Source organism: Lytechinus variegatus, chromosome 4 (assembly GCF_018143015.1).
Source record: "Lytechinus variegatus isolate NC3 chromosome 4, Lvar_3.0, whole genome shotgun sequence".
NCBI lineage: Eukaryota > Metazoa > Echinodermata > Echinoidea > Temnopleuroida > Toxopneustidae > Lytechinus > Lytechinus variegatus.
The window spans coordinates 35,974,978-36,002,824 of record NC_054743.1 but is presented as its reverse complement, the minus strand read 5'-3'; the positions used below and the strand labels follow the sequence as shown (position 1 = coordinate 36,002,824).

General features: G+C 40.7%; 1 protein-coding gene across 1 annotated transcript; it reads left to right on the top strand.

Annotated features, from left to right (window-relative positions):
* The first annotated feature begins 616 nt into the window (after positions 1-616).
* LOC121413944 lies at positions 617-26,640 on the top strand. The gene is made up of 5 exons (XM_041606962.1): positions 617-837; positions 20,737-20,896; positions 21,761-21,936; positions 23,050-25,759; positions 26,300-26,640. The coding sequence occupies exons 2-5, from the start codon at positions 20,754-20,756 to the stop codon at positions 26,394-26,396; spliced, it is 3,126 nt and encodes a 1,041-aa protein (XP_041462896.1). The 5' UTR covers positions 617-837; positions 20,737-20,753; the 3' UTR covers positions 26,397-26,640.
* The last annotated feature ends 1,207 nt before the right edge of the window (positions 26,641-27,847 follow it).

The following is a 27,847-nucleotide window of genomic DNA, read 5'->3' as shown; positions in this document are numbered from 1 at the left end:
TATATCAATAGACAAATGTTTTCACACCCGATAATGAAAAAAGAAAGCAAAAATGAAGTCACCAGGAAACATTAAAACAATTAAATTAATGCATTTTTATATCTCATATGGGGCAGCTGGTCGTTTATGACTGCACAAATCCAAACCTTAACATTATATTAACTTTCTGAATTTTAAACAGATTTCCCTGAAACCCTCATCAATATTTGTATTACTTTTTTGCTATTTTTACAACAAATTTTCTTCAGGGTGAACTTCCCCTTTAAAATGTACGTAACATTGATGACACAAACACCAAAAACTTATGAAGATGTGTAAAAAAAACCAACAACAATGTAAACTTAATATCAACTCAAAGAGAATGAAAGCCTGAGTATCATGTACTGTTTTTCTAAGAGTTAGCCAATCGTTTTATTATCATGCTTACGTAGCTATCTATTATTTCAGGGGCCCATTAATACTCTAGTATAAATTCAATGGGATACCCCCCTTATCTTATTCCTCGCTCGTGATCATCCCCCCCTTTACCCTCCTTCCTTTAACATACTTTCCGCTTCCATGCACCTTTCGAAAAGTTCATTTTATCATGGACAATAATGAAGTCACCCACAAGAGTGCTATTTAGTATGGGCTTACAGGAAGTGACAAAATCACCAGCGCACTAACTACAGAGTCGTTTCTATTCAGTGTCTATATATATTGCAGTGCTTTCTTGTGTGTATATACATGGGTCTACATAGGAATCGTTGTAAACGCCCTTTTTAGGAACCGATCTTAACAGAAATGGAGTATATACACCTCTAGGAATATAAAGTTATCGACCCGGCCTGCAAAGTGGTAAGGTTATAATCAAGAGAAAATAATAAGTTTGAAAGTGTTATTATATCAGGCCGGGTAGGCCTCTATGATCATTTGTAGAGTTGATTCAGAATAATGTGAAATCTATACTAGTCATGCATGTTCTGTGATGTATAAAGCTATATTCTTTTGGCGAATAGAGCCCTGTGGTTAAATAGATATTAATAATCACGTTATGATCATAGCTCAATATTTTTACGAAGCACTGATACTCGGGCCAATCTTTGTCTGGCTTTTCGGTGTCAACGTATAATTTAATCCTTCGTTATTATCTTGTGATTTGTGATCATTTATTCCAATAAAAAATTGATTATGTGTAAAAAAAAAAAAAAAAAACATACATAGAAGGTACTTACATGTACCCAGGGCAGCATCGGGATATTTTCATGGGTCGTGGGGGGGGGGGGGGGGGTAGACGGCCTAAGTTATGACGTCCTTTTTTCCCCATTTGAAGTATAGGGGTATTGTAGTGTTGCAGTATGTAGTCCATTATCTCTCTATATCTTTATTTCTTTGTTTCTTAAGTTCCTTCTTTTTCTTTCTTTGTTTATTTCTTTCTTCATTCCTTCCTTCCTTTCTTTCTTTCTTTTTTTCCTTTCTTTCCTTTTTTTATTTCTTTCTTTCCTTTCTTTCCTTTCTTTCTTTTCTTTCTTTCTTTCTTTCCTTTCTTTCCTTTCTTTTTTTCTTTCTTTCTTTCTTTCTTTCTTTCTTCCTTCCTTTCTTTCTTTCTTTTCACTTCCCGGCCTTTTCTTTTGTTGTTATACTACATGAAAGTCATAGTCATCTTCAATTTTTACGTATTTCTGCATGACCTTTATATTCATGTTAATATATTCTTTACCTAATGTCATTCAGGATATTGGTCTTTCCTGCATGAAGGTTGAGGCCGCCAGACTTGGCATTTGGGGAAAAATTACCCAAAAGCTGCTAGCGGTCGAAGCGATGAAGCAAGAATTTGACCATTTTAATAACAAATATCAAACTTTGTGATTCTGACATCATATTAAAGGGGAAGTTCACCCTGACAAAAAATTTATTGTAAAAATAGCAGAAAATATAATAAAAAATATTGTCGAAGGTTTTAGAAAAAAAATTCATCAAATAATTAAAAAGTTATTAGAATTTCAATTATTTGATTTGTGACGTCATATGCGAGCAGCATTACTACATAGCGAATGGTAAAAAATCAATGAAATGTCATTTTCTCAAAAAATTGAAAATTGTTTTCACTGTTCCTTTTTTATATCAATAGACCAATCATTTCACACCCGATCATGAATGGAAAACAAAATTAAGTCATCAGGAACCATATAAAATTGGAAATTCTTGCATTTTATATTACATAACACATGGGGCAGCTGCTCGTTTATGACGTCACAAATCCAAAACTTTGAACTCTAATAACTTTCTTACTCTTTAACGGATTTTCCTCAAATCTTCACCAATATTTTTTACTATTTTTTCTGCTATTTTTACAACAAAGTTTTCTTCAGGGTGAACTTCCCCTTTAAGAGAATGATGTCACATTTACATTTTTCCATTTCTCTTACCTTTTCCCTTTCTTTTCTTTTCTTATAAAACGTCGTTAAAATGTTGGGGGTATGGTCACCAAACCCTTAAACATAATAGTAATCAAGTATCACTGAACATCCTGTGCGAGTTTCAGGTCACATGATGAAGGTCAAAGGTCATGTGAGGTCAATGAACTTTGGCCACGTCGGGGGTATTTGTTGAATTACCATCATATCTCTGTAAATGTATTGGTCTAGTTCATGAAACGTGGAAATAAGAGTAACCAAGTATCACTGAACATCTTTCACAAGTTAGAGTAGTTTTCAAAGTCAGCACCGCTGCTATATTGAATCGTGTGATGCAGGTGAGACCGCCAGAGGCATTCCACTTGTTCATGTATTGACTCATTTTAATTTATATGTAAATGCATCACAATTCGGCTTGGCTGCCATGATGTATGATTATTTTATCAAAATAAACCGTTTATCTATCTAGCTATCTATCTATATATTTATCTATCTATTCATTTAGTCTAATGCCATTCTGTCCATCAACATTTTGTCCAATAACCATTTGGTTTAATCATCACTTCGTCTAATCACCATTTCGTCTCACAACCAGTTGGTCTAATATCCATTTCAATTTCATTCATTTTGCACAATTATTAACACCTGGTCCAATTAGACCAAATTGTATATGAACTAAATGGCCATATTGTACCAACTGGTTATTAGATGAAATGGTGAGTGGACGAATTGGCAATTAGACCATGTGGATAGTGGACGATTTGATGGTTCGCCGAATGATATAGACTATTTGGCAATTGGACAAATTGGCATAAGACGAATTTTATTAAACCCTTACCCGAAATACTAGGATATGCACTTTATCACGATGGATGGAGTAATAATTACGATCGTTCATCACCGTATACTGCAAAAACTCCGGTGTTGATTTAACACCAGCCCGGAATCTATATCTGTTCACACCGGGGAAGTGTTTCACATCTTCAGTTTGGTTTTGGTCTAACACCAGATCCGGGGGGGGGGGGGCCACTTACATTGACGAGTGGATACCATGCGCGACCAAAAAAACACGTAAAAGGGATGTCCTTTTCACGATAGGGCACGTTACGTACGTAACGTGATAAGGGTGTCAAAAACACAAAAATAATGAAAAAAGGGTATCTATTTCGCTAGGAAAATTACGTGTTTAGGGTCGAATTTGCGGGGATGATAAATCAAAATTAAAATGTTTTATAAAGGATGTCCTTTTTGCCCCAACACTTCGTGTTTAGAGTCCGATTTGCGCGAGGTGTAGAAGGTGGGGTCGTACTAAACCAAATAAGGTAAAGCCGACGACCGAAGGACCCGTAACAATAAAACATTCCTGTACTTGTTTAGGGGTTCATTTCAGGGAATATTTGCCAAGAGTATCGTTTTGTTTCCAATACTTGTTAAGGGTAGGGTTTCACACGCCAATACTTGTTAAGGGGTGCATTTTCAGAATATGGAAATTACGTGTTTAGGGTGCTTTTCGAGACCCCATGGTCGCGCATGGTATCCACTCGTGAATGGAAGTGCCCCCCCCCCCCCCGGGCACCAGATATGTGTTTTTACAACACCAATTAGTATTAAAACAGCATCGATTTGATTCCAAACTGGTGTTATTTCAATACTTCTCTGGTGTGGACAGATATAGATTCCGGGCTGGTGTTAAATCAACACCGGAGGTTTTTTTTGCAGTGTATAAGGTATAAGCATATTTGTCCTGGGTATGGAGTGGCACACATCATTGGCCTGCACATTTAAACATCTTTAAAAAAAAACTCGATAGGAACACACTTAAAATGTTGGGCAACATACTGTCCACTGCATGTGTTAGGTAATGTATGTTGGTATATTTTGAGCAGTTATTTCCAAAGTTTTACAGATTCTATGTGTGAACAGTATGATGCCAAGTGATGGTTAAAAATTGGGCCTTTTTACCCAACCTTTTTGAGAGTGAAGGAATCGAAGGGACCGAGCTTGTCAAGGGGACGCTTTGCAATTCTAAAGTGAAATTGAAAGATTTGTTTACATTGTAAACATTTTCTGTATTAAAATATATTTTTTCGAGATTTCAGGGGAGGATCCCCCCACCCCCGCCGTTGCATACGCCCGCCCATGCTATCGATCCCTTTATAATTAATTGTTTCATCCAACTGAATGACAAGACCCATCAATGGCTCATGAATAAACTATCAAACAAGGCAGGAAAAGCATAGATATTAAGACAAGGTATACATTCGTGACCATGAACTCTGTTTGGAAAATTGGAGTCTCTTTAATACTTGAGTTTTATTTTAACTCCATTTCACTCATTTTTTCTTTCACTTTGAATTTCTTTTTCAGACTATATTATGCTTCTTGGAATCCCTCATGTGTAACGCGTGTAAGAAATTTACAGAATCGTGATAGATACCGCTTGCTCTTTATTAAATTATTTTTATTATCACTATTATTATCTTTCAGTACGAAACTGAAATGAGCTGTGCTCAAGTACTATCAAAGTTCTAATGATCGTCTGGCTTCAGCCCCCCCCCCCACTTTTTCCCCCAAATTGTGTACAAAATCGTAAAGATGACCACCTCATGATATTTTTTTCATGGTTTAAAACCGCCCGCGGCCCCTGAACGTGCCTCAAGTAAAAATGAAGCAAAAGCGAAATAAAACTGGAATTTAAATACAGGATACAACATTTCACGAACAACAGAGGAAGTATAGTTTGTTGAACATGAATCATTGTTGGATTTGAGAGTCACAAGTAAACAGAATTGGAAGCCGCTTCTGTTGATTGACGCTGTTTTGAATTAAACCCGACAATGATTTACCAGAAATGAAAAAGGACTCCTGTTTGCCAAAGACTGTATGGAACTGAGATTGAAAAGCCAAACGTATGTTTTGAGCATGTTGAGTGCATTATGATTTTAATTTGAACTTTATTTTTACCATGGACCTATAATGAGTCCATGGACAGGTAATAGGTCCATGGTTTTGCGGTTGTGTTCGTTATATTCGAGAAAAGCTTCCGAGAAATGATCAACGACGAGGGGGGGGGGCTATGTAAAATAAATCACAGTGACTTCGGTCCCCATGGTCTCCCTGATATCTTTTAAATTGAGTGAACGTGGTAATAAAATGGTAGAAAGTATCATCCACATGACAGCCCCAACTCCATCTGCTGAGGAAAAGGGGAAATGTCCTTTCAATAATTATTAGTCTGCATCGAGCTACACTGTAAAAAAACTGTGGTGTTAAAACTGACACCAGTTGGTGTTGATAGAGGACCGCACCCTGATGTGTTAAAATTACACCCTAGAGATTGAACATAACACCAAAGAGTCAACCAAAGGTGTTGTAATAACACCTATAGGTGTTAAACTAGCACTGTCAATGTAACACCGGTGTGAAATGACTGGTGTGGTCCCCTATATGTACACCGGTTAACACCCCAGTTTTTGTTGTGAACACTCCTTTTTTTATCCACCCCTCCCCAATCCCCACGCTGACACAAGTAAACAGAAAAAATCGAAACCTTTTTTAAAGACACGATCATCTAAAATAAAAATGTAGGCCTATTCCTCCCTCCCCCGATATTGATCATTAGCCAATTGCTTGTTTGTTACTTAATCTAACATGTCTAATGACTTGTGGTATGCCATGGTATGTTCATTCATTAGCTTCTCAGGAAATATGCCTGCATGGGCCGGGGATGTTCATTATGCTACTTATCGTCCATGTCATAGCGCAACATTACACTGAACGATACAACTGGATAATGGATGTCGATTTATCATGGTTTTGTGAAGGAAAAAAATAATACTGTCCCGGAACCGGATATGCATTATGCCGTCATCTGCTAAGCATGGAAATCATGAAGAGGTCAAATTTCAGACTATTTGAACAAAATCTGCTGGTATGCAACTGTAGTAGAGGCGTTTCTGATTTTATTTTTACAGAAGAAGTAAACATTCCTTTTTTCATTCTGAAAACGGAGGGAATTTCGTATACAACTTTCGCTTTTCAAATTGATTTAGAATAATCATTTAGGAGAAAAATCAAAATGGCCGTCAAATTAAAATGGTTCATGCTTTTAGCGCACTTTGAACATCAGGGTAATTAATCATTGATTGCCCTGTATGAAAATGTCATTTAGGGTCAATAAACTTTGACCATGTTGGGGTATTTTTAGAAATGTCATCATAACATAGCGAACGTTTATGGATCTAGTTCATGAAATCTAGATATATTTTAAGGGTAATCAAGTGTCACTGATTGTCTTGCATGAGTTTCAGGTCACATGATAAAGGTCAAAGGTCATTGAGGGTGAATGCACTTATAGTAGTTGTGTGAATAAGTGTATTCATCTTATAGTTATTTTCCAGGCCATGCAGCACTACTGGGGTCCACCCGCCAGTCATAAGGACCACTGGTCATAATACCCGCTAGTTATAAGGACCGCTAGTCATAATAGTCATAAGGGTCGCTATTCATAAGGGGCTTTGTTCATAGAGGTCGCTAGTCATAATCAACGATGGGGGTCGCCATTCATAATCAAACATGAGGGTCGCTAGTCATAATAAAGGAAGAGGGTCGCCAGTCATAAGGAGGAAAAGGTTCGTTGATCATAAGGGTCGCCATTCATAATAGTGGATGAGGGTCGCCAGTCATAATAGTAGAAGGGGTTCGCCAGTCATAATAATGGATGAGGGTCGCCAGTCATAATAGTAGAAGGGGTTCGCCAGTCATAATAATGGATGAGGGTCGCCAGTCATAATAGTAGAAGGGGTTCGCCAGTCATAATAATGGATGAGGGTCGCCAGTCATAATAATGGATGAGGGTCGCCAGTCATAATAGTAGAAGGGGTTCGCCAGTCATAATAATGGATGAGGGTCGCCAGTCATAATAGTAGAAGGGGTTCGCCAGTCATAATAATGGATGAGGGTCGCTATTCATAGTAATGGATGAGGGTCGCCAGTCATAATAGTAGAAGGGGTTCGCCAGTCATAATAATGGATGAGGGTCGCTATTCATAATAATGGATGAGGTTCGCCAGTCATAATAATGGATGAGTGTCGCTATTCATAATAATGGATGGGGATCGCCAGTCATAATAGTGGATGAGGGTCGCCAGTCATAATAGTAGAAGGGGTTCGCCAGTCATAATAATGGATGAGGGTCGCCAGTCATAATAGTAGAAGGGGTTCGCCAGTCATAATAATGGATGAGGGTCGCCAGTCATAATAATGGATGAGGGTCGCTATTCATAATAATGGACGAGGGTCGCCAGTCATAATAATGGATGAGGGTCGCTATTCATAATAATGGATGGGGATCGCCAGTCATAATAGTGGATGAGGGTCGCCAGTCATAATAGTAGAAGGGGTTCGCCAGTCATAATAATGGATGAGGGTCGCCAGTCATAAAAGTAGAAGGGGTTCGCCTGTTATAATAATGGATGAGGGTCGCTATTCATAATAATGGATGAGGGTCGCCAGTCATAATAATGGATGAGGGTCGCTATTCATAATAATGGATAGGGATCGCCAGTCATAATAGTGGATGAGGGTCGCCAGTCATAATAGTAGAAGGGGTTCGCCAGTCATAATAATGGATGAGGGTCGCTATTCATAATAAATTGGATGAGGGTCGCCAGTCATAATAATGGATGTGGGTCGCTATTCATAATAAGTAGGATGGGGGTATCGCCAGTCATAATAGTGGATGAGGGTCGCCAGTCATAATAGTAGAAGGGGTTCGCCAGTCATAATAATGGATGAGGGTCGCCAGTCATAAAAGTAGAAGGGGTTCGCCAGTCATAATAATGGATGAGGATCGCCAGTCATAAATAGTAGAAGGGTTCGCCAGTCATAATAATGGATGAGGGTCTCCAGTCATATAATAATGGATGAGGGTCGCTATTCATAATAATGGATGGGGATCGCCAGTCATAATAGTGGATGAGGGTCGCCAGTCATAATAGTAGAAGGGGTTCGCCAGTCATAATAATGGATGAGGGTCGCTATTCATAATAATGGATGAGGGTCGCCAGTCATAATAATGGATGAGGGTCGCTATTCATAATAATGGATGGGGATCGCCAGTCATAATAGTGGATGAGGGTCGCCAGTCATAATAGTAGAAGGGGTTCGCCAGTCATAATAATGGATGAGGGTCGCCAGTCATAAAAGTAGAAGGGGTTCGCCAGTCATAATAATGGATGAGGATCGCCAGTCATAAATAGTAGAAGGGTTCGCCAGTCATAATAATGGATGAGGGTCTCCAGTCATAATAATGGATGAGGGTCGCTATTCATAATAATGGATGGGGATCGCCAGTCATAATAGTGGATGAGGGTCGCCAGTCATAATAGTAGAAGGGGTTCGCCAGTCATAATAATGGATGAGGGTCGCTATTCATAATAATGGATGAGGGTCGCCAGTCATAATAATGGATGAGGGTCGCTATTCATAATAATGGATGGGGATCGCCAGTCATAATAGTGGATGAGGGTCGCCAGTCATAATAGTAGAAGGGGTTCGCCAGTCATAATAATGGATGAGGGTCGCCAGTCATAAAAGTAGAAGGGGTTCGCCAGTCATAATAATGGATGAGGATCGCCAGTCATAAATAGTAGAAGGGTTCGCCAGTCATAATAATGGATGAGGGTCTCCAGTCATAATAATGGATGAGGGTCACTATTCATAATAATGGATGGGGATCGCCAGTCATAATAGTGGATGAGGGTCGCCAGTCATAATAGTAGAAGGGGTTCGCCAGTCATAATAATGGATGAGGGTCGCCAGTCATAATAGTAGAAGGGGTTCGCCAGTCATAATAATGGATGAGGGTCGCCAGTCATAATAATGGATGAGGGTCGCTATTCATAATAATGGATGAGGGTCGCCAGTCATAATAATGGATGAGGGTCGCTATTCATAATAATGGATGGGGATCGCCAGTCATAATAGTGGATGAGGGTCGCCAGTCATAATAGTAGAAGGGGTTCGCCAGTCATAATAATGGATGAGGGTCGCCAGTCATAATAGTAGATGGGGTTCGCCAGTCATAATAATAGATGAGGGTCGCTATTCATAATAATGGATGAGGGTCGCTATTCATAGTAATGGATGAGGGTCGCCAGTCATAAATAGTAGAAGGGTTCGCCAGTCATAATAATGGATGAGGGTCTCCAGTCATAATAATGGATGAGGGTCACTATTCATAATAATGGATGGGGATCGCCAGTCATAATAGTGGATGAGGGTCGCCAGTCATAATAGTAGAAGGGGTTCGCCAGTCATAATAATGGATGAGGGTCGCCAGTCATAATAGTAGAAGGGGTTCGCCAGTCATAATAATGGATGAGGGTCGCCAGTCATAATAATGGATGAGGGTCGCTATTCATAATAATGGATGAGGGTCGCCAGTCATAATAATGGATGAGGGTCGCTATTCATAATAATGGATGGGGATCGCCAGTCATAATAGTGGATGAGGGTCGCCAGTCATAATAGTAGAAGGGGTTCGCCAGTCATAATAATGGATGAGGGTCGCCAGTCATAATAGTAGAAGGGTTCGCCAGTCATAATAATAGATGAGGGTCGCTATTCATAATAATGGATGAGGGTCGCTATTCATAGTAATGGATGAGGGTCGCCAGTCATAATAGTAGAAGGGGTTCGCCAGTCATAATAATGGATGAGGGTCGCCAGTTATAATAGTAGAAAGGGTTCGCCAGTCATAATAATGGATGAGGGTCGCCAGTCATAATAGTGGATGAGGACAATGGTTTGATAACTTTCAAAGTGGCGTACCGTGGGTCACGGCATGGGGGGGGGGGGGCGCCAGGAAATATTTGAATCACTGAGTGATTGCCAGTTATCATGGTTATACTGACCACAATTAGACCACAAACAGCGAGATTTTAAGAAATATATTTTAGGAATCCACTTAGAGTATGCATATCTCACCATAGTCATCTTATGCAAGTGCTAAGCGCTTGCTGATTTTATTAGAATTACATCTGAACACATGAAACACTTTTTGCAGTCATTGCAATTTTGATTATCAAACGCATCTGACAAATATTGCGAGCGCAAAGCGCGAGCTGAAAATTTAAATAATATAGACCTATAGTGGGGCATTCTAAGGTTTCTTTGTAGGAATTAACTAGGACCATATACGTATTTCATTAACCAAATCATGCGAGCGAGAGCTGAAATTTTTTTGTTATTCAGATTAGAAGAAGGGATATTTTAAAGACAGATTTTAGAAATTCATGAAGAGCTGTCATATCTCACCAATCCACTAAAGCGAACGTAATAATGGAAGGAAATGTTTCATAGATACGAAGACCTTAACATGGGACAATCACTTTTTGAGTCATGAAAAAGAAGCTATGTCACTAAATAAAACAGTGATAACTCAAGTGCTAGGAAACATATTTGGTTTATATTGACTTGAAAACGGGATGTTTTAGTACAACAGGATTATATATCTCGTGAAACAGACAATGCGAGCACCAGGAACAATGAAGACGTAGGCCATGGGCAAATTATGTTTCATAAAGGTATGATTACAATGTTTCTTATGTAATGTAACAATTATCATATAATATAACATTATAATGAATAATATTTTCTCTTCCCGCTACGTTTCTCTTCCATTCTCCCTCTTTTCTCTTTTTCCCCGTTTGTTTTTTTGTTCAGCTGATTGGAGGGGGGGGGGGGCTGCCCCCCATGCCCCCCTTAGTTACGCCACTGTGTGTCATATGGCAACCCCCTCCAATATTATCTTTTTTTATCCCATCATGATGATGGTTTAATGGATTTATTATATGTTTCAATTTTTTTGACATTCCATCTTAATCCCTTCCCAAAGACCCAACATTGATGAATTTGAAGAAACCGGGGTTTCTCTTCAATGACATAAGTATTTCGTTTGGAAATGGTGAACTGGCTCTTTATTTGCATTTTATGATTAAATAATATTGTTTTATTTGTTTAGCGGTATTTTAGGAAGAATTTTCACCAATAGAACAATTATCTCTTGTGATACTTTTTTCATTTCTTTCGTAGAAAGTGTGTGTATGTGTGTGTGTGTGTGGGGGGTGTTTGTTCGGGCCATCTCCCCCTCCTTGAAGGGGGGGTATATCCCCATCCCCCGGGATTTACGCCAGTGCTGCTGCATGTTTGTAATATTTTTGCTGATTATGTAATTGTGTACATTTCCGATTCTCTATCTGGATGAGCGTGGGTCTAGTATTCTTCTGTATTCTATTCTTCAATAATCAAGCAGTCTTATTTATATCATTAGTTTTGGGGTGTAACAATTCAAGGTGGGGGATGTTAACTTGTTCTGATTGGTCTATAGGTAACTGTCTATCAAACTTTCTCTGGTATAAGGGGTGTGGTGATGCTCTGTGCAAGTGACTCGGGCTGGAAGTGTGAGTCCTACTTCTTCCTTGAAGTTAGCTGACATCACTGGAGGTTGGTCATTAATGGTCAAGGTTTAGGATTTAAATGGCATTGGGGTTTTTGGATTCTTAGATGACATTGGGGGAGTTTGTAAACAAGTGAATGTGAATGACTGAAAGGATAACAGGAACTTAAATACATACTACATAAAATACTACATAACAATTCAATGCGATTTACAGGTATGTTTACATGAAATTGATAAGTGGTATATAAACAATTGTTTAAAGATCAATGTTACTAGAATAAGTATTATGCTTATTTCAACTCGTTATTCAAAAAACAAAGGAAAATTTTATATAAAGCTTAATGGCAACTCAAACAAGTTAATTCTGTAAGATATTTAGGTGTTGAAGTTAATAATAATCTCATATGAAATGTTCATGTCAAACATCTATGTAGATCAATAAGTTAAATGCTTTACGACATTTAAGTAAAACTCTTAAACCAGACTTACATAATACTTTATTGAAAAAAATAATCAGTCATGTATATATCATGCTCGTTCCGTTTGGGGTAATTGTTCATTGAAAAACAGGGAACTTAATAGACTGCAAAGGCGAGCGGCACGTATTGTAATGAAAGAATATGATTTTCTATTAGTTGTACAGATTTAACTGAAATTATGACAATCTTTTGATACAAGGAGGGATTTTTTAATGTATTTTAGCTTCTACCAATGTATATATGGACTTGCCCCTATTAGACTCTGTAATGATATTGAACTATTTACTGATAGACATGGATACACGTAATGCTGATTCACTGAATGCTGTATTACCTATAAGCCAAATATTGAAAGTTTCAAGCAATCCTTTAAATTTAGTGCAATAAAGACATGGAACTCCTTGTCAAATGAACTCCAGAATATTTCTAACCTCCTACATTTCAAGAGGTCGTACAAAAACAAGTATTTTTAAATTAACAGTAGACTGACCTTTTATCCATATTTTATTGTATACTTAACTGTCTAGTTAATTCTGTATTATGCTGTTGTACTCCTTTCTTTCCCCTCTCTCTCTCTCTTTCTCTCTCTCTCTCTACTTCTGCCATATACTAAAGCACACTATTTCTCTTCCTGCTCTCTCTATTTTTTGCAACTTTTATTTTAAATTAAGCATATTCAGTATTTTAACTTAATTAAGTTTGTATGCATTTTTATTGTTATTTCATATTCTTGATATAACAGGACCGTGTTGAAAAACAGTGTTTTATTTGAACATTTTATCCTGTATAAAGATGTTTTAATAAATGATTAAATAAATAAATCTATAAGAAATTTTTAACGTTAAGTCAACATTTTTCTTGCGACTTGACCTTCAATATCTTGAAATGTAATATTACTTTTCCTTGATATTCTGACTGGCCCAGGAAACCGGGACCATGAGAGGCTCAATCCCTCCCCTTGCCGTCCTTTTCAATAAACCAGTACAATGTTAACCCCCCCCCCCCCCCCCACAAACACACACAAACATTTCGAACTTACCTAACCCGAGTCCCCCCCCTCCCAATTCGAAACCATACCGCAGTCAATTTCAAAACAGCAAGTCGCCAAAGGAGAATGCATAATCATTATGGCTGGATAGGCCTATCTAATCTTATCCCAAATAATTTGATATCATAATTAATTGAGATATATATATGTTAACGTTTTGATTTGAATAATCTGCAGGGAGTCTTTTCCTTGCAGTGATACATTTTGATAGATTGCGCCAAAGTTATTAAGAAATGTTTCCAATAAATAAATCCTATTATATCTGGCGACCCTCATCCATTATTATGACTGGTGAACCCTTTTTATATTATGAATAGCGACCCTCATCCACTATTATGACTGGCGAACCGCATCCATTATTATGACTGGCGACCCTCATCCACTATTATGACTGGCGACCCTCATCCATTATTATGACTGGCGAACCCCTTCTACTATTATGACTGGCGACCCTCATCCATTATTATGACTGGCGACCCTCATCCATTATTATGAATAGCGACCCTCATACATTATTATGACTGGCGACCCTCATCCATTATTATGACTGGCGAACCCCTTCTACTATTATGACTGGCGACCCTCATCCATTATTATGACTGGCAAACCCCTTCTACTATTATGGCTGGTGACCCTCATCCATTATTATGACTTGCGACGCTCATCTATTATTATGACTGGCGACTCTCATCCAGTATTATGACTGGCGAACCCCATCTACTATTATGACTAGCGACCCTCATCTACCATTATGACTGGCGAACCCCTTCTACTATTATGACTGGCGACCCTCATCAACTATTATGACTGGCGAACCCCTTCTACTATTATGAATAGCGACCTCATCTACCATTATGACTGGCGAACCCCTTCTACCATTATGACTGGCGAACCCCTTCTACTATTATGACTGGCGACCCTCATCCATTATTATGACTGGCGAACCCCTTCTACTGTTATGACTGGCGACCCTCATCAACTATTATGACTGGCGAACCCTTTCTACTATTATGAATAGCGACCCTCATCCACTTTTATGACTGGCGAACCCTTTCTACTATTATGAATAGCGACCCTCATCCACTTTTATGACTGGCGAACCCCTTCTACTATTATGACCGGCGACCCTCATCCATTATTACATCCATTATTATGAATAGCGATCCTCATCCACTATTATGACTGGCGAACCCCATCTATTATTATGAATAGCGACCCTCATCTCCCATTATGACTGGCGAACCCCTTCTACTATGACTGGCGACCCTCATCCATTATTATGACTGGCGACCCCATCCACTATTTCCACTGGCGAACCCCTTCTACTATTATGACTGGCGACCCTCATCTACCATTATGACTGGCGAACCCCTTCTACTATTATGACTGGCGACCCTCATCCACTATTATGACTGGCGAACCCCTTCTACTATTATGAATAGCGACCCTCATCCATTATTATGACTGGCGAACCCCTTCTACTATTATGACTGGCGACCCTCATCCACTATTATGACTGGCGATCCCCATCCATTATTATGAATAGCGACCCTCATCCAGTATTATGACTGGCGAACCCTTCTACTATTATGACTGGCGACCCTCATCTATCATTATGACTGGCGAACCCCTGCTACTATTATGAATGGAGACCCCCATCCATTATTATGACTGGCGAACCCTTTCTTCTATTATGAATGGCGACCCTCATCCACTATTATGACTGGCGAACCCCTTCTACTATTATGACTGGCGACCCTCATCCATTATTATGACTGGCGACCCTCATCCATTATTATGACTGGCGAACCCCTTCTACTATTATGACTGGCGACCCTCTTCCACTATTATGACTGGCGACCCTCATCCATCATTATGAATAGCGACCCTCATCCATTATTATGGCTGGCGAACCCTATCTACTATTATGACTAGCGACCCTCATCCACTATTATGACTGGCGAACTTTATCCATTATTATGACTAGCGACCCTCATCCACTATTATGACTGGCGAACCCCATCAACTATTATGACTAGCGACCCTCATCCATTATTATGACTGGCGAACCCCTTCTACTATTATGACTGGCGACCCTCATCCATTATTATGACTGGCGAACCCTTTCTACTATTATGAAAAGCGACCCTCATCTACCATTATGACTGGCGAACCCCTTCTACTATTATGACTGGCGACCCTCATCTATCATTATGACTGGCGAACCCCTGCTACTATTATGAATAGCGACCCTCATCCACTATTATGACTGGCGAACCTCATCTATTATTATGACTAGCGACCCTCATCCATTATTATGACTGGCGAACCCCTTCTACTATTATGACTGGCGACCCTCATCCATATTATGACTGGCGAACCCTTTCTACTATTATGAATAGCGACCCTCATCTACCATTATGACTGGCGAACCCCTTCTGCTATTATGACTGGCGACCCTCATCTATCATTATGACTGGCGAACCCTTTCTACCATTATGAATAGCGACCCTTATCTACCATTATGACTGGCGAACCCCTTCTACTATTATGACTGGCGACCCTCATCCATTATTATGACTGGCGAACCCTTTGTTCTATTATGAATAGCGACCTTCATCCACTATTATGACTGGCGAACCCCTTCTACTATTATGACTGGCGACCCTCATCCATTGTTATGACTGGCGACCCTCATCCATTATTATGACTGACGACCCTCATCCATTATTATGACTGGCGAACCCGTTCTACTATTATGACTGGCGACCCTCTTCCACTATTATGACTGGCGACCCTCATCCATTATTATGAATAGCGACCCTCACCCATTATTATGACTGGCGAACCCCTTCTACTATTATGACTGGCGACCCTCATCCAGTATTATGACTGGCGAACCCCATCTACTATTATGACTGGCGACCCTCATCCATTATTATGACTGGCGAACCCCTTCTACTATTATGACTGGCGACCCTCATCTACATGTATCATTATGACTGGCGAACCCTTTCTACTATTATGAATAGGGACCCTCATCTACCATTATGACTGGCGAACCCCTTCTACTATTATGACTGGCGACCCTCATCTATCATTATGACTGGCGAACCCCTGCTACTATTATGAATAGCGACCCTCATCCACTATTATGACTGGCGAACCTCATCTATTATTATGACTAGCGACCCTCATCCATTGTTATGACTGGCGAACCCCTTCTACTATTATGAATAGCGACCCTCACCCACTATTATGACTGGCGACCCTCATCTATCATTATGACTGGCGAACCCCTTCTACTATTATGACTGGCGACCCTCTTCCACTATTATGACTGGCGACCCTCATCCATCATTATGAATAGCGACCCTCATCCATTATTATGGCTGGCGAACCCTATCTACTATTATGACTAGCGACCCTCATCCACTATTATGACTGGCGAACTTTATCCATTATTATGACTAGCGACCCTCATCCACTATTATGACTGGCGAACCCCATCAACTATTATGACTAGCGACCCTCATCCATTATTATGACTGGCGAACCCCTTCTACTATTATGACTGGCGACCCTCATCCATTATTATGACTGGCGAACCCTTTCTACTATTATGAAAAGCGACCCTCATCTACCATTATGACTTGCGAACCCCTTCTACTATTATGACTGGCGACCCTCATCTATCATAATGACTGGCGAACCCCTGCTACTATTATGAATAGCGACCCTCATCCACTATTATGACTGGCGATCCTCATCTATTATTATGACTAGCGACCCTCATCCATTATTATGACTGGCGAACCCCTTCTACTATTATGACTGGCGACCCTCATCCATATTATGACTGGCGAACCCTTTCTACTATTATGAATAGCGACCCTCATCTACCATTATGACTGGCGAACCCCTTCTACTATTATGACTGGCGACCCTCTTCCACTATTATGACTGGCGACCCTCATCCATTATTATGAATAGCGACCCTCACCCATTATTATGACTGGCGAACCCCTTCTACTATTATGACTGGCGACCCTCATCCAGTATTATGACTGGCGAACCCCATCTACTATTATGACTGGCGACCCTCATCCATTATTATGACTGGCGAACCCTTCTACTATTATGACTGGCGACCCTCATCTACATGTATCATTATGACTGGCGAACCCTTTCTACTATTATGAATAGGGACCCTCATCTACCATTATGACTGGCGAACCCCTTCTACTATTATGACTGGCGACCCTCATCTATCATTATGACTGGCGAACCCCTGCTACTATTATGAATAGCGACCCTCATCCACTATTATGACTGGCGAACCTCATCTATTATTATGACTAGCGACCCTCATCCATTGTTATGACTGGCGAACCCCTTCTACTATTATGAATAGCGACCCTCACCCACTATTATGACTGGCGACCCTCATCTATCATTATGACTGGCGAACCCCTTCTACTATTATGACTGGCGACCCTTCCACTATTATGACTGGCGACCCTCATCCATCATTATGAATAGCGACCCTCATCCATTATTATGGCTGGCGAACCCTATCTACTATTATGACTAGCGACCCTCATCCACTATTATGACTGGCGAACTTTATCCATTATTATGACTAGCGACCCTCATCCACTATTATGACTGGCGAACCCCATCAACTATTATGACTAGCGACCCTCATCCATTATTATGACTGGCGAACCCCTTCTACTATTATGACTGGCGACCCTCATCCATTATTATGACTGGCGAACCCTTTCTACTATTATGAAAAGCGACCCTCATCTACCATTATGACTTGCGAACCCCTTCTACTATTATGACTGGCGACCCTCATCTATCATAATGACTGGCGAACCCCTGCTACTATTATGAATAGCGACCCTCATCCACTATTATGACTGGCGATCCTCATCTATTATTATGACTAGCGACCCTCATCCATTATTATGACTGGCGAACCCCTTCTACTATTATGACTGGCGACCCTCATCCATATTATGACTGGCGAACCCTTTCTACTATTATGAATAGCGACCCTCATCTACCATTATGACTGGCGAACCCCTTCTGCTATTATGACTGGCGACCCTCATCTATCATTATGACTGGCGAACCCTTTCTACTATTATGAATAGCGACCCTTATCTACCATTATGACTGGCGAACCCTTCTACTATTATGACTGGCGACCCTCATCCATTATTATGACTGGCGAACCCTTTGTTCTATTATGAATAGCGACCTTCATCCACTATTATGACTGGCGAACCCCTTCTACCATTATGACTGGCGACCCTCATCCATTGTTATGACTGGCGACCCTCATCCATTATTATGACTGACGACCCTCATCCATTATTATGACTGGCGAACCCCTTCTACTATTATGACTGGCGACCCTCTTCCACTATTATGACTGGCGACCCTCATCCATTATTATGAATAGCGACCCTCACCCATTATTATGACTGGCGAACCCCTTCTACTATTATGACTGGCGACCCTCATCCAGTATTATGACTGGCGAACCCCATCCATTATTATGACTGGCGAACCCCTTCTACTATTATGACTGGCGACCCTCATCTATCATTATGACTGGCGAACCCTTTCTACTATTATGAATAGGGACCCTCATCTACCATTATGACTGGCGAACCCCTTCTACTATTATGACTGGCGACCCTCATCTATCATTATGACTGGGGAACCCCTGCTACTATTATGAATAGCGACCCTCATCCACTATTATGACTGGCGAACCTCATCTATTATTATGACTAGCGACCCTCATCCATTATTATGACTGGCGAACCCCTTCTACTATTATGAATAGCGACCCTCATCCACTATTATGACTGGCGACCCTCATCTATCATTATGACTGGCGAACCCTTTCTACTATTATGAATAGGGACCCTCATCTACCATTATGACTGGCGAACCCCTTCTACTATTATGACTGGCGACCCTCATCTATCATTATGACTGGCGAACCCCTGCTACTATTATGAATAGCGACCCTCATCCACTATTATGACTGGCGAACCTCATCTATTATTATGACTAGCGACCCTCATCCATTATTATGACTGGCGAACCCCTTTTACTATTATGAATAGCGACCCTCATCCACTATTATGACTGGCGACCTCATCTATCATTATGACTGGCGAACCCTTTCTACTATTATGAATAGCGACCCTTATCTACCATTATGACTGGCGAACCCCTTCTACTATTATGACTGGCGACCCTCATCTATCATTATGACTGGCGAACCCCTTCTCCTATTATGACTGGCGACCCTCATCCATTATTATGACTGGCGACCCTCATCCATTATTATGACTGGCGAACCCCTTCTACCATTATGACTGGCGACCCTCATCCCCTATTATGACTGGCGACCCTTATGATCAATGTAGCCTCTTCCTTTTTATGACTAGCGACCCTCATCTAGTATTATGAATTCCGACCCTCATTGTTGATTATGACTGGCGATCCTTATGATCAATTACCCTTATGGTCCATTATGAATAGCAACCCTTATCTTGCATTATGAAAATCGGACCTTATGACCCATGGTCCTTATGACCTTATGAAGCGACCCCTTTTGCCTATTATGACTAGCGAGCTTTTGGGTATAGGATTTTACACGTTATGACTAGCGGTCCTTATGACCAGTTAGTATTGACTTATGGTCCTTATGACTGACGGGCTTATCCGCACTACTGCTATATTAAATCGCGTAATGTAGACGAGACTGCCTAAGGCCTTCCACATGCTTTGGTTATACTGGGTCGCCTTCACCGTCCGCCCCACCCCCTAGATCCTGAGTTCCTGATGGTTCTGTCCATATAGGATGGTACTGTCCATATAGGCCTAGCGAGTGGTAATAAAGTGTGAGGATGCCCCATGTATGATCCCCCACCTGTGGCGAATCCAGAGGGGGGGGGGCTTGGCTCGTGCTCCTCCCCCTTTGAGAGTCATAACCATAACCGTGAATATCTTGTTCATACACAAGTGAAGACATTTTTTTCTGCTTGTCAAATTTTCCTTGGACGAAAGGTCTTTCATTTTTGGTGAAAACTTTTTTGGGGGGCTTGTCAAATTTTCCTCGGGAAAATCCTCCCCCCCCCTTTTAAAATCCTGGATCCGCCCCTGTCCCCACGACTTCAATTGGCACAGATAGGTCCATTGATTTCCCCTAATCGCAATCATGTTGGTAAATTAGAATACCACCTTCTTGTTAAGATCGGTGTTAATTAATTGCTATGAAATAATACAGCGCGCGCGTGTGTGTTTTAATCTTTTCAGGAAAAGGTGGCATCATAATGGCCACTCTTGGAGTTCCTGATGCTAACCCTGTAGTTAAGGTCAACGTTGAGGACGCCATAACCGATCTTCAGCTCATGACTATCGCCCAGCAGATAGGGCCCGAATCATGGCGTCTCTTAGGACTGGAGCTGGGATTGAGGCAAGTATAAGTTTAGCATTAACATCGAAGCAAATGTTCACTGCTGATTGATGCGCGCCGTATACGATAAAGCAACAACAACATCATCATCATTTACTACATGTATCTTGTATTAATAATACCATGCAGCCCGTACCCAGGAGTATGTTGGGCAGAATAGGGCAAATTATGCAGATTCTCAGAATTTTTGCTTTTGTTTGTATGTTTAAATAGAGAAGTTATTGATGATTATGACTATAAACTGGAAAGGCATTCTTATCCCAACCCGCTGAGGTTTGAGGTTTCTCAATCTCCCGTATCATTAAATTAGATCGAGCCCGCACCTTATGTTTTAGAGACATTAAAATGCCCCTCCCCCTACCAATCAATAATTGTAGTTTTGAACGTGCCTTGAAATTTCTTGTTTCCTCATGACAAAATAAAAAAATATGACAAGGACACGGGCACATTATATTCCTCTTCCCGGGAGCCTTTTCATAAAGCTGTTCATAAGTTAAGAACGACTGGTGGTCCTTTCTTGCGCGCTAAATCATCGCCAATGAAAAGTCCATTTACCACAAAAGAGGATCACCAGTCGTTCTTAAAGACGCTCTTAACTTACGAACAACTTAATGAACAATATTTATCGTCCGTAGTCTGACAGTTGAAATGCCCTGATGGATACAAAGATAATCATTGAATCGAGTTACACAATCGTTTTACTAAGCTTTTTTTCGCTGCTGGTGTTGCAGCTAACTCTTGGTTGGATTATCATTCTCTCACACAGACAGAAAACATCGCTTTACCAATCACGTTGTCATAATTATGATAATGGTGGGGTTTTTTCATTGATGTTATTTTTAGCAAAGTTTTTTTTCCACCTAGGGAGCTTGAATTAGCCCACATTGAGAGGGACAACCGCTCCAACTTTGCTGAATGCACGTACCAGATGCTAATCAAGTGGCGTCGGGACCAGATTGATGCTGACATGGCTCTTACTGGTCTTCAGAACGCACTGATAAATGCCAAGTTGGGTGCAGCTGCACGCCAACTAATCAGAGGCGAGTATAATAAGCGGCACAACGTGAACTTTTACAAAAGGGACAAAGCCATTTTCCTGAGAATTTTTCTTTATTTTTATTTAAACAAGTGTACAATTGAATATTAGGGGCATCATCATATTTAATGTATAAAAGCGCACTGTTGCCTTGCTCACCTGCATATAAAGTGCTGTGGTCGGGGATCGAACCCGGACACTCATGTTAGCCTAGTCTGGCGCCTTAGACCACCCAGCCATGACACCTCCACGATTATTATAGTAAATATAATGCACAGATTTAGATTAATTAAAATAGGCTTACGACCCAATGCGATGCCGCCAAACTGTACGGAAATGCCACACCAGGCATTTGAACATAAACAATTTCAAATTAAAGATCAAGATGTTGAACGATCCAACCATCTCTTTTTTCCATTTCTCCTCCTATTTTTTTTATTACCTTAAAATCATAAAGGCGTCCTCGCCTACCCTTAGTGGCACAATAATAATTTCATTTTTTTAACAGTATAGTTTATATCTTTGAGATCCAGACTCCTAAAACATTGATTTAGAGATTCATTTTATTTCCATAAGTGTTTGTAGATTATTAAATTTGCATCCTTTTCTAATAATATAAAGGTATCTAAGTTTATTATGCAATTCAAAGGTTGGGTGGTTTTGGGGATACCAATGTCTTACTTTAAAAACTTATTATTTGTTTGTATTTGGTTAGAAAATAGATATAATATTTAATCTTGAAGTGGTAGAAAATGGTATTCGGTTGAATAAAGACTATTTAGATTATGGCCGGGTAAGGGACAAGTGTAAGGGACAAGTGTGCACATGCCAGTACATGGTTACCGCACCACTGGCGGGGGTTAACTTTTTTTAATTTGAAGATACGTTTTAAAAGTTAACATGTAAAACGTCGAGAATTAATTTTGTACTCGACAAAGATCAGGGGCCCGTTGCATGTTGACATAATAATTATTGTAACTCCTATGGAAATCGTGATTATGATTGGTTGCTAAGCCTAGTTACCATGGTAACTGCCATAATGGCAAGGTTACCGTACTTGTATCTCTGTATGAAACTTCTAACCCCTGAAGTTATCTACCTACGCCTTTCCTTTCAGGATCTACATATGGCATGGACTGCGCTGGCGGTGGTGGTGTCCTCAACACGACCCTGTTGAAGGGAGATAACTTCGACGTCCGGAAACTCCGGAGGGAACTCGAGATGAAGTACCACTCTCACCTTTGCACCATGAGATTGTTGCCTTGGGATGCGAGATCAAGGGTAGCCGTGGATCGTTATTTTACGGACATTGGTATCAATCTTGAAGATACCTCAGTGAGGCAACACACTAAGATTCCTTTGGAACGTCATCGCCACAATATCTTCACCATCAGCGCGGCGAGGAACTTGCCAACCAACCGGATTCTTCTTCAAGGAAACGCAGGATCAGGGAAATCGACGGTTGTTGCGAAAATGGCCCTCGACTGGATGTCACGTCATCCGAAATCACCCCTCAAAGACCTCCCGCTTTTGTTTGTGCTCCCTTTACATAAGCTGAATGAAATGTCCAATTTCGGCGATGCGGTTCGGGAACATTTGCTTCCAGAGGACACGGCGTTTACAGCTGAAGCAATAGACGCATACGTGAAAGCAAATCCAGGAGAAGCTGTGCTTGTCCTTGATGGATTTGGTGGAATGCAGAAGGGCGAGGCAAAAGGTGACAAGGTCGGGAATCTGATGAAGATTATTGAGAACAAACGTCTCACAGAATGCAAGGTTCTTGTGACATCGCAGTTCTGGAAAGTAGCACAGATGAAAGAGTCAGTCATTCGAGAATACACCCTTCTGGAAATGGAAGGTTTTAAGGTAGAAGATACATTCTCCTATATCTTAACTTACTTTGAGGATGACGAAACGATGGCACAGGGTTTGATCCGCCACATTGAAGCCTCACCGAACATCATGGAGACTCTATGTCCATATCCTCTATTTTGTTCTATCTTATGCCATCTTTGGGAAGACGGTTTTTCCAAAGACACAGGAAGAAATCATCTTGGAACTACCAGCCAGACGACAAATTACATCATTCGCAGCTTATGGGCGCATCTCGAGGCTAAGAACAAGGATGAAGATTTTTGTAGTGACTTAGATCGGACAAGACATGATTCAGAGGCAACGCATGGAACAAGATTGTCTCTTCTCTGTCGAAGGATGAGGAGTGTTAGAAAACGGTCGATCAAAACGGGACTTGACAAGTCTGGTCTCCCAAGGCATTCGCTTAAATCAACGATGTCCCGGCTCGGCAAGGTTGCTCTGGAGAAGTTAGTATCAAGGAACCCTGAAGGGGAGTTGGAACAGAAAGACGTTGCTTTTTGTCGCGAGTTTACAGAGATTGGTTTAGCAGTAGGGATTCTATCTCAAACTCGAGGGGAAAGCACGGGCTTTGCACTACCTAGAGGTTTCCAGAATGAAAACCTGAAAGGCGTGCGATTTTCACACAAGGGGGTGATGGTGAAATGTGCAGCTATATATCTAGCGTCTCTCTTTAAGAGAAACCATGCCAAATTCGCTGAGATACTGAAGCTCATTAAGGACAAGTTCATCGCTCAAGCATTTGAAGGATTGTTGCTGCTATCTTGCGGTGAAGATGCTAATGTGGCAAGGGAAATTCTACAACACCTTTCTTCTGTTTCAGCGTCACACGACCTACTGCTGAAATGCTATTTTGAAAGTCCTGAAGAAGAATCAGTGGATGAGGAAATGGCTCGAATATTCAAAGAAAAGTACTATGTTGCACTGAACAGCCCAGGGCGCGATTCATTCTCTGCTCTTAAATATTTCCTTAAGAGAAGAAGTACTGGTGATTCTGTGATCAGGAAGTTGTTGATATCAGCTCCTCCCTTGAGTAGCTTGCAGAGCTTCGTGGAAGCCCTTGACATTGAGCATTGCAGAAGCATTTCTACCGTTAGTTTGTCCTGGTGTGACCTTGAAGAAACCAAAACGTCAGCACTGATCTATGCACTCGGAAATCTTCCCTCACTAACTGAATTAGAGATGCCTGGATCAACAATAGGGCCATCATTCATCCAGAACATAAGTCGCCTGCCAGAGGGATGTTTCAAAAGCCTTGAAAGCCTCAAACTACCAATTTGCACCGCAAGTGCTGATACAGTATTCGAGGCGGTGTTCTGGTCAGACAAATTTCCTGTACTCCAGAAGGCCTTTCTCACTATACAAGATGTGGGCTCCGACAGCGCCAAGCACATAGATGAAAATACTATGCAGGGACATACTCCGAAGGATCTTCGGAAGATATCTTTGAAGTTGAGCTCTCTGGGTCTTCACGGATCTCTGCGATTTGCCAAAACACTTGCACACTCTGCGAAGCTGAAGACTCTGTCCCTTGTCAACTGTAGCTTCCATCCTGACTTCTTTAGCCGGGTCGGTGAGCTACTGGCTGTGAGAAAAGTTGTCTTGCACATGGAGAATTGGAAAGAGTTCCACTTGGAGACATTCTTGAAGAAATGCCCTAGACTTTGCCACATGGAAATCAATTCCCCATCGTCTTCTCGGCATGAAGACGTTGAGGAGACGTTAAAGGTGATCCCTCGAATCATGACCTGTCTGCCAAGCTTGAATACCATGCATGTATCTGTGGGTCTCGGCTGCGACTTCACAGCGAATGACGACACGTTGGTAGCGATTTGCGATGCCCTAAAGATGTGCAATATTTTGAACAGACTAATCATCACCGGGATTAAGATGACCACGAACCGCGGAATGGACATCATTCGAACATGCAGAGGTGGCTCTGTCCGAATCGTTGCGTGAGTTTAACAAATCTAATGACTTTCTCTCTCTCTCTCTCTAAATATCTCTCACAGGATATGTTTAAACAAATCATGAGGAGTACATAACGGGAAAACTTTCTTAATGTTTTAGGCCGAAAACCTGCCCCAGGATAACAATTTACTTTACATCATTACCCTGGTTATGAGGAAATAACTTTAACGGCAACCCTTAATAGATCGGATACAACAACGGGATGTGAAACACAAAACCCCAACCCCCGTATTATTCACAAAAATGACGGAAATTAAGGTTACAAATACACAAAACTAACGAATTCTTCACTCAGAAGGAATTGTCAGACAGCCCCTGGGCATATTTTGATTTAAGGCCTATGAACCATTTGTTTTTAGTTTGAATACAACATTATTTCATATCTGGAAGGGATGTAAAATGCCCGTATACCCGTGCCTTCATGTGAAATTCCCTGAACTAAATCGAAGTTTTTCTCAAATGCTACAGACAAATATCGCTGACATTTCTACCCCACTCTATCTGGTTTCTTCCACTTTCTACAGTCTTAACGCATGTTTCAGACCGGGAGAAGATTTGACAGAGTTGAGACTTCTTCGTGACGAGGTGAACAGAGGAAAGGATATGGTTGTTGAATGTTGAGATGGATTGCCAACACGATGACTCAGTGACATTTCAGTACAAGCTGGATTTATACAGCGCCTTTCGCCATGAAATACAAAAAGCAACTATTATAACCCTTGCTTTAGCTCGAGCAACCACTATTTATAGCAGTGGCACTCGTTGCATTATGGGACTTTATCATACCTGAGCCCCGTCTTACAAAGAGTCACGATTGATCCAATCAATAACTCTATGGAATACCATCAGTGCCATAATTTTTTTCTACAGGAAATTTGCAAAATGTCCTTTGTAAACAAAGGAGAACACACCAAATAATCATGAATTCCCCATAAATTTATGGATATACATTCATGTCTAGAATTTTTTTGGAACGAACATGCATTTCATAAGTTGACTTTGCTGGTTTTCCATAGTTGCGATTGATCGGATCAATCGCAACTCTTTGTAAGACGGGCCCCAGGTATTCAACTAACCTGTATCAAGAGCAGCACCGTGGAAGGAGATTACGACATGGCTGGGATTCGAACACGCGATCCTATGTTTCAAGACCAATCCACTAGGTTACAACGCTCCATCGGGGGTTAGATGGGAACCTGAGACCAGCCATAAGAAGAGAGTCTGGTAGCTAGTCGGCCGACATATACATTTCAGTTCTTACACATGCCAGTTATGAGCAGACTGACACAGCCTGCGTTTTAAAAGGCTGAAACGCGGGCTATGGAAACGAAATTCTTTTTGTCACTTCTCACGAATTCTAAATACTCTAAACCTTTTTTATTACATTTTGGGAGACCGTATACTCCACCTCCCTTCCCCCATCCCATCCTATTCTATCCCTGGGCAGTCTCAATCTAAATCCATTATCAATTTTCTAGATTGTGCCGGTCTCTTCCCCATCTTGAATTGCTTTCTAGGTTTACCGAGAGCAATATTTTCGTCCAGACAAATTTGGACTTTTTAACAAGGTGACGAAATTATGAAAAACGAGTCATTTTCACAGAAGAAATTTTTTTTTGAAAATGGAACACTGATGAGTATCACTTCATTTACTCATCGATGCATAGGCCTACGGTTTGTTAAATCCAATCAAGAGGACATTCTGGACTATCGCATAAATACTTTTTATTAGGAAGGAGTGATGTAATTCTTGTGATCTTGTGATTGTTTGCTTGTACGGGGTGAATCTGACCAAAAAAAAACCTAATGTGAACCCTTTATTAGGTAAAATATCGCGACTTAAAACGACTCACTTATCAGGAGGGCGATGTCCCTCGTGATTGTCCCTCTACTTATCTATAACCAATTATGTGTGTGACTTACAGTATTTGCAGGAAAATTTACTGGCGATCGCCATCTTGAAAGTGTAGATCTATGATCGTAGATGAAAAACAAGTAGTGCAAATTCTTTATCAATTGCAAGACATATCATTTATTTAGGGACCGAAAATATATTTACAGTTGGTCGCAGG